This window comes from Mandrillus leucophaeus, unplaced genomic scaffold, assembly GCF_000951045.1.
Source record: "Mandrillus leucophaeus isolate KB7577 unplaced genomic scaffold, Mleu.le_1.0 Scaffold97, whole genome shotgun sequence".
NCBI classification, from domain to species: Eukaryota; Metazoa; Chordata; class Mammalia; order Primates; family Cercopithecidae; genus Mandrillus; species Mandrillus leucophaeus.
The window spans coordinates 1,153,385-1,162,189 of NW_012110585.1; the positions used below are offsets into that span (position 1 = coordinate 1,153,385).

The window sequence follows — 8,805 nt, forward strand, 5'->3', positions numbered from 1 at the left end:
AAGCAAGTTAATGGGTAGATGAGAAGACAACCAGAAATATCCAATTCCAGCTTTCCCCACTCATTCCAATCCTATATTATGGAGCTAAAGCCCCTCACCTCTTCACAGACAAAGGGGAATAACTTCAGAGTATGACATAAAATATCTATTAAATAAAAAATGCTGGTTGGGTATGGTGGCTCACATCTCTAATCCCAACACTTTGGGAGGCTGAGAGGGGAGGACCACTTGAGGCCAGGAAATCAAGAGCAGCTTGGGCAACATAGCAAGGCCCTATCCCTATTTCACAAAAAAAAAAGAAAGAAAAAAAATTTTAAAGAAAAAGTACTTTAGAAAATTCTAAACCACTTGTGCGGGGACGGACTTGAGAACCTATTCCAGGGTTTAAAGAAAAGGCACCCAACACTTAAAATAATTCAAATACTCCAAAGGCCTTTCTAGCCTTCTAGAATTCTATTCTGCATAGTATTTGTTTATCCTAGTATCTGATTAAGGTTTTGATTTTTACGTAAAACAAAGTCCCAGGGAGTTCAGAGGTCTGTTCATAAAAAGAAAAGCCAAGAAGCATCAATATTAATAAAGTTTAACGAAAGAGATATTGAATAACCTTTGTGAAATTAAAAACAATGACTAATTCAATCCAAACAACTAGGTCATGCTCAAATTCCAGTAATTCTAAAACTTAGATATAATAAGGCAAGAATTTTGCTTTGCTTCAGTGGTCAAAATGAAGGACCTATTCAAGGGTAAGACCAGTCATAGAGGCACAATGGGAATGCTGGAGGAACACTGTGAGGGGGAGGGAGTTGGGAAGCGAAACAAAGCCAGATAATCATTACAGTACTACCTGGGATTTTCACCGAGTGTGTGAATAACAAAGAAAAAGAAACAGTTCTCAAGCAGGGCATGGTGGCTCAAGCCTATAATCCCAGCACTTTGGGAGGCTGAGGCAGGTAGACTTTGAGACCAGCCTGAGCAACACAGTGAAACCCCGTCTCTACAAAAAACAAAAAACAAAAACAAACAAACAAAAAAAAACCCATAAAAATTAGCCAGGCATTGTAGGGTATTTCTGCAGTCCCAGCTACTCAGGAGACTGAGGTAGGAGGATCATCACCTGAGCCCAAGAGATCGAGGCTGCAGTACGCCATTACTGCCCCAGTGCACTCCAACCTCGGTGACAGAGTGAGACCCTGTCTCAAAATAAAAAAAAGATATTTCTCACAAAAGACCAAACTATCATTCAGCAAACATCTGAGAGGTTCTGAAGAGGCTACAAAGTCTGGGGCGTGTCTCTGGCTCAGAAGAAGCAAGTGAACAACCTAACCAAAGCGATATCATGACACACCCAAACACCAACAAAACAAGTCAAATATGCTGAGTGTTGTCGGAGAGGTACACTCCGTCTGCAAGAAACTGAAGGACAGAACACATTTGGCAGGAGATATAGAAAGGCATCAAGTTACTGAGTACATGAAAGACAGTAAAGCTAAAGAAAGCCACAAAACTAATTCTATCTACTGATTTGGATTGCTTTCTCATTATTTTTTAAAATGACCTTAAATAATTTGGAGAGTAGGATATTTAGTGAAAATCTGCAGTCAATGCAAGTTTGACTCACTAAGACACACTCTTCCAATTCAACAACACACCGTATTCACTCATCTGCTTAAAAGGAATATCAAAGCACTCGAATCTTGCTGCAGGCCTATGTTCTAACCACCACATCCTAATATATCATCGCTCAACTTCAACAGTGTCAACTTTTCGAGTTTAGAGGTCATATCGGTAGAACAGAATAAAAGCATAAGTAAATACCCCACAAGAAGAAACTTGCTCTAAGACAAGGACACAGGACCAAGTAACGAGAAGGAAAACAGCAAAAGGAAGGGAATCCTGGCTATCTGCTACAGTCAGCAAGTCTGCAAAAACGAAAGGGCACCTGCAGGAAGCAGGTAAAGACTCTTTTTGGAGACAGGGTCTTGCTCTGTCACCCAGGCTGGGGCGCAGTGGCACAGTCTCAGCTCACTGCAACCTCTGCCTCCCAAGTTCAAAGGATTCTCATGCCTCATTCTTCCCAGTAGCCACCATGCCCAGCTAATTTTTTTGTATTTTTTGTAGAGATGGGGTTTCACCAGGTTGATCAGGCTGGGATGGTGGCCAGGATGGAGAAAGTAGGTCAAGGCTTTCACAGTGACATTTAGGCTTCATCACAGGCCATCTCTGAGTTTCCAAAAGAATCTCCTGTCACTCAACCCATTTGTCTTAAATAAGATGTCTTAAAAAGATAATCACGTTGTTACACTACCTATTTAAAATAAGACAAATAGGTCATCTCTCTGAAAATGTGATTTATTTTCATAAAAAACTTTGAAACTAGTGATTGCTGGCTGTGCGTTTTCCAATAATTCTTTTTTTTTTTTTTTTTAAAGAGACAGGATCAGAGTGCAAAGCTCACCGCAGCCTCAAACTCCCATGCTCAAGTGATTGTCCCACCTCAGCCTCCGGACTAGCTCGGACCACAAGTGTGCACGCTCAGCTGATTTTTTTTTTTTTTTTTTTTTTTGGTAGAGACGGAGTCTGGCTACATTGCCCAGGCTGGTCTCGAACCCCTGGACTCAAGTGATCCTCCTGCCTCAGCCTCCCAAAGCAAAGGGATTACAGCCGTGAGTCACTGCACACTGCCCATTACTTTTCTTGTATAAACCAAAATAAGAAAAGAGAAATTTATCATTATACTTCCTATGGTCAACTACCGTAGGGCAGCTCAGACCAGAAAATCCAATAGGACAAGGCCAAAATAGACCTTTCACATAAAAATATTTTAAAAGATATTAGTGCAAATTTACTTTTTTCTGTATAAAATCAAGGGAGACAGTAATTTACTATTTACTCTTACTTTAATATCCCAAGAAAATTCAAAGTCCTTTTTCAGCATTGCATATAAAATTGTTATAGTTTATAGGACAACTTGACACTTTTATAAAACATAAAAGTAACCAACTTTTAATGTCCCCAAAAGCAAAATGACTTCTTAAAAAGACAAAGGTAGCCAAGCGTAGTGGCTCACACCTATAATCCAAGCACTTTAGGAGACTGAGGTGGGTGGATCACCTGAGGTCAGGAGTTCAAGACCAGCTGGGCAACCCGGCAAAACCCCCGTCTCTACTAAAAATACAAAAATTAGCTGGGTGTGGTGGCACATGCCTCTAATCCCAGCTACCTGGGAGGTTGAGGCAGGAGAATGGCTTGAATCCAAGAGGTGGAGGTTGCAGTGAGCCAAGATCACGCCACTGCACTCCAGCCTGGGCAAGAGAGCAAGACTCCATCTCAAAAAACAAACAAAAAAACACGAAAAGACAAAGGCTACCAATAGATTCAAAGGGTTTCTGCTGAATTAATATATATTTTAATAATCTAGGTATTCAATGAATCTATTTTTAATGTATGCTCTACTTAAACACTCAACACAATTCTGTTCCTTCATCTAGCTTTTATTTCTAACTCATTATTTTAACTCTTACCAAGTCTTTTGCAACTGTAACAATTACTAACAAATGATGGCAATCACAGAAAAATACAGAAGAGGAAAATGTTTTTTGCATCTTCTTAATGTAATGAAAAATGTACTATAATCATCTGTTCTACTCTTCTATGCCCTTTGCTACTTTTGAAAAACAGCACAATTCAAAAAAAAAAGACTATAAATAAGACAAAAATATTTACCAATACTTGTATGTATATATTTTATAATTGTGTTCTAAAAACAACTGATGATTTATTCCTATTCAATATATAATTTTACACTTTTTCAATCATTTGTTTTCCACGTTGAAAAAAAAATCTCTTCCTTATAGCCTGGATTGCCAAACCAGGTGTGCCTCATTTGAAAGGCAAATAGACAAAACAACAAGACAAGGGGTTTGTTTCTGCGTCTCAGTACAAGCTTGTCTGTGGAATTTATGACTGGTAAAAATCAAACATAAAGAGCTGAGGTTAGAAAACAAAAAACAAAAACCAGTCTCATTCCTTACTCCTCGAAGTTCTTAGAAGATCTTTACCTGCTCAATAACCTATGTCTCTCCTTTTGTTGTTAGTAACATTCGTTTTAATTACTTTGGTTTAAGAATGGCTTCAGGTAGCTCCTTCAGTAAACTACCCTGTGAATGTGTAACTCCCAGTCACTTTATTCAATTTGGTATCACAATAAAGAAGTATCTTGCTTCCATGAATAACGCACATTGACAAATATAAAACAAACTGAAGAGTCTACCAAGTCATGGACTGTGACAAGATTCCAGATAAACATACACAATGGACGGCTCAGTTGACTGGTAACTGAATACAGTGGCTTTTTTCATGCTGAAGAATTAAATTCAACCTAGATCTAGGGCAACGGAAAGATGTCACCTTCGGAAATATTGGTATTCAATTCCTTCCTGATACTATTACCAGCTGCATTCTTGTTGTCGCCCTCTGACCAGGACAAAGATCAGAGTGGGACGCAGTCTTCCATTTCGTCACCCCTCGGTGTCCCCTGGGGGTGAGGACCCAGGTGAGAAACGTGCAAGGATGCTATCGTTCTGTCTGGTTTGTGCTTAGGACACTTGGAATGTTGTTAACCAAGCCTGCTCCACAAAAAACAACACACAACAACAACAAAAACAGTTGTTTAAAGAACTACAAAGGATGAGGAAATGGACATGCTCCCAACTAAAAACTAGTTTGATACCAATTAACCAGGCTCCAAAAAAAAAAAAATCCCATACAAGTAAAAGGCAAAACTTATGGAGACAGTGAAAAGATCTGTGGTTGCCAGGATCGAGGGGAATGAATTGGCAGAGCACAGAGGATTTTTAAGGCAGTAAAACTACTCTGTATGATACTATAATGGAGGATACAGGTCATTGGACGTTTGTCCAAACCCACAGAATGCCCAACACAAAGAGTAAACCCTGTGTAAACTATGAACTTTGGCTGATACTGATGTGTCACTGCAGGTTTATCAACTGAAACAAATGTACCACTCTGGCGGGAGATACTGATGTTGGCGAAGCTACACATGTGGGGAAGGGGATATATAGGAAATCTCTGTACCTTCTGTTCAGTTTTGCTATAAAAACTGCTCTAAGGAAAAAAAAAAAAAAAGAACTTCAAAAAAAATACCAGACAACTAGTCCTGGAATTCTTCCACTTGCTTATGATGGCTTAAAAAAGAAAACAAAAAAAAAAAGCCTACTGGAAAACACTCCCCAGAAAACTCTTAGCTTTTTGTCCCTTCCATCTCAATTATTAAGCACCCAGAAAGCTTCATTTGCTTAACACTTACCAAAAAACAAACCTTAAGACGTCTATAAAACTCGAAATTGCCAGGAAATTCCCGAGGAAACGCCCCTCCAAGATTTCAGTCATCTATCTTCCATGCCCGAGTGGGCGGAGGCGAGCAGCAGCCCCAGGATTTAGTCATGCATTATAGTCTGAAATTTTTGTCTTTAGTCATCCATCGTTCACTCCAATTACAAAAGATCTTCTCTGGAATTTCTTAAGAAAAGTGAGTGGTAATTTTTACTTTCTAATTACACACTCTGAATGTAAGCAGAGTGCTTAAATGCTTGAGGCAATGGATACCCCATTTTCCATGATGTGATTTCTATGCATTGCAAGCCTGTATCGAACATCTCACGGACCCCATAAATATACACACCTAGGTACCCACAAACATTTAAGTTTTTTTAAAAATTGTGACACTGGACACTTGAAACTCAAACTCATCTACCCCTTCGAGATGTGTCTAATAAACACTTTAGCCAAGGCTCAGTAAGAAGCTAACATCAGACACTGCCCAGCATCTGTTCAATCACCTGAAATTTCCTTCTACCAAATGTGGGCTACATCGACAAGAGGGGAAAGGAGATGGCAAATGTTGTGACTGAAACCCATTTGGGAAGTCCTAGTCTATTAGGAGAGGATGACACTTGTGCCTGCATTTCATACTGCTCAGGTACTTACTGCCTTTTGCTCGCCTCCAAATCTCCCTGTTTTCCTTATGCAGCTTTCCTGGAGAACCCATGAAGTTAAATAAACATAAGCCAAATGAGAACCAGGTATCTTCAAGAACCCCTTCCCTCTCTCCGCTTACCTGGAAAAGCATGTGGGTTGGGCGATCCTCTCTTAAGGCACTTAGAACAGAGAATGTGCACGGTGTAGTGCAGTCCAGGCCATTCCTGAAGTAGGACATTCAGTTCCTCTACCAAGGGGGTTATGGCTTGCCATGCGGTCCATATATTTGGTAGTGATGCATGGCTAGCAATGGACAGGGTGTCTGGCTGCAGGACTCCCTTGGCAGGTCTGTAACTCACCACCACAGGAACTTTCCCTCTATAGGCAAAGATCTGAAATTTACCATCCGACCTGTGCACCACGTGGCTGTTGATCTGGACACTGTACCGTGCAAACAACCCAGGTGGAAAGGTAAAAGGAAAGCTATATTCAATCTGCAACTGCTCAGCCACAAAAGACTGCCCAGCTAGGTTGGTCCCATTAATCCAGGCTTCTGCATGGGGCACCTCGTTCTGCACGTAGCATGGGAACTTGTACCAAGCTGTGGACCCATTCAAAGGCTTGCCCTTGGGTTTATTGAGGCAGTAACAGAGTCCCATCTTCTCCAGCAGCTCCAGCAACAGCTGCAAGTCCTGCTGGGCCTGGATATGAGGCTTAAGCAGCAACCGAATGACATGAGCTGGCAAGAGCCCGTGCAACAGAAAGCCCTCCACATATTGATGGAGCTGGGTGGCCCGGAGCAGTTCCTGGCTCGGGGTGGGCAGCGCCAGGGGCGGGGAGCTTTCCCCCTCCGCCTTGCCCTCTCCACTGGTCCCTAGGAGCAGCTTATGCAGCAGCAAGGAGGGATCTCTCTGGAAGAAGACATTGAGGATGTCGATGAGGCGGGTGAGGTTATGGAAGACGTGCTCCTTGAGGGCCGGACTGTCCTCAAAGTAGAGTAGCTTGCCGCTCTCATGCAGGTAGGAGAGGGCACTCTGCAGTCGGTCCTCGGTCAGACCCGCCTGCAGGCCCAGGCGCGCCGAGTCCCACCAGCTTAGCCACAGTCTCTGGGCCTGAGGTGGCTGGAAATGCAGTTCCTCCAGCACCTGCCAGGATCGAGGCAGTACTCTGTGTAAGTTGGGGAAGATTTCTCGGTGCTCAGCAACTGACAGCAACTTGTCCCGAAGGCGTTGTAAGTGGCGCGGGTCCCTGCAGCTAACAGGCAACACCGGGGAGAGGATCTGCAGCCGGTGGTTGAGCAGGTATTGAAAATGGGCCTTGCGCCGTCGAAGGTTCTTGTCCGAAACGCCGTAGTACGCTGCGTGGGGGCTGGCAGAGCGTAGCTCGAAGTCCCGGGCCAGTGCCTCATCCACCACCTGGGCCAAGCGGCTCAGCCCCTCCGCGTCGTGCTTCTCCTGCAGGGCGATCTGGCGGTGAATGTCCAGACACTTCTCCTCCAGCTCGCGCTCTCCGCACAGGTCCGCGTGGGTGCCCACGATGCACACTACCGCGTGGGGCACTCTCGCCCCGACCCGATGCAAGAAGGAGCCCACGGTGGTGGGAAAGCGGCGAGGCTCATAGGTGGCCAAGTTGACCACCAGCACGTATAGGGCGCCTGGGGACAGGAAGAAGGGCTGGATCACCTCGTAACTTTCATCCCCAGCTAAGTCATACACGATGAACCGCAGTCCCCGGGAGGCATCGGCCGTCCAGCTGGTCACCTCGATGCCCTTGCTCACAGCGGGAGGTGATGGTGGGTAGCACTTCTCCTTGTCCCCTCCTCCTGGACATCCCTCCACTCTCTCCTCAGTGAGGCCGTGGCGCAGCAAAGTCTTTCCTGCAGCCTTATGCCCCATCAGGAGCAGCTTGAGCCGGGGCTGCACTGCCGGCTGGGAATGAGCCAGTTCCTTCTGGTAGGCTGCGATGTAGGGGATCCCCTTCATGCAGACCTCGTAGGGTGGCTGGATCAGTGGGTTGTCCTTGATCTTCCACAAGCCCACCCGGGAGAGCTGGCCAAAGTTGTCGGGCAGCACCGCGATCTGGTTCCCCTGCAGCACGAGCTCCTCCAGTCCCGTCAGCTCCACGATGGAGTCCGGCAGGTAGCGGATGCGGTTATTATCCAGCCACAGGGTGAGAAGCCGGCCCAGGCCCGAGATAAGGGATGGCACCGAGGTGAGCTGGTTGCGACTAAGATAGAGCTCCTCCAGACCAGCCAGGGGCAGCAGCGCGGCAGGGAACTCCTCCAAGAGGTTGGAAGAGAGGTTGAGCATTTTGAGCCGCTGCAGGCGGCTGAACTGGGCGGGCAGAGCCTGCAGTCCGTTGTTGTCTAGCATGAGGCTCTCCAAACTGGCCAGCTCGCAGAAGCCGGCGGGCAGCGTGCCAAGCTCAGCTCCACTCAGCCAAAGAATCTTGAGGGCACACAGGGCACTGATATCCTCAGGCAGGCCTCGCAGTCGGTTGCTGGACACGTCCAGCTCCTCCAGAGCCACCAGCTGCAGCAGCTGTCGGGGGAAGGCAGTGAGCTGGTTGTGATCCACGTCCAGGGTGCGCAGGCGGGAGAGGCAGGAGAGGGAGTCGGGCAGGTGCGTCAGCCGGTTAAAGCTGACATCCAGCTCCTCCAGGTGGGCGAGAGCGCCCAGCTGGGCGGGCAGAGCGGGCAGCTGGTTGTGGCTGAGGTTGAGCTTCCGCAGCTCCCTCAGAGCACTCACCACCTCCGCGCCCAGGGCGGTCAGCCGGTTGTGGCTCACGTCCAGCTCGGTGAGGTGG

General features: G+C 45.8%; 1 protein-coding gene across 1 annotated transcript in view; it reads right to left on the reverse strand.

Annotated features, from left to right (window-relative positions):
* MFHAS1 (malignant fibrous histiocytoma amplified sequence 1) overlaps window positions 1–8,805 on the reverse strand; it is a 129,640-nt gene that overhangs the window by 113,077 nt on the left and 7,758 nt on the right. Inside the window, exon 3 of the mRNA XM_011970769.1 lies at window positions 6,140–8,801. Within this exon, the coding sequence (XP_011826159.1) occupies window positions 6,140–8,801 (2,662 nt within the window). The remainder of the gene's footprint in view (window positions 1–6,139; window positions 8,802–8,805) is intronic.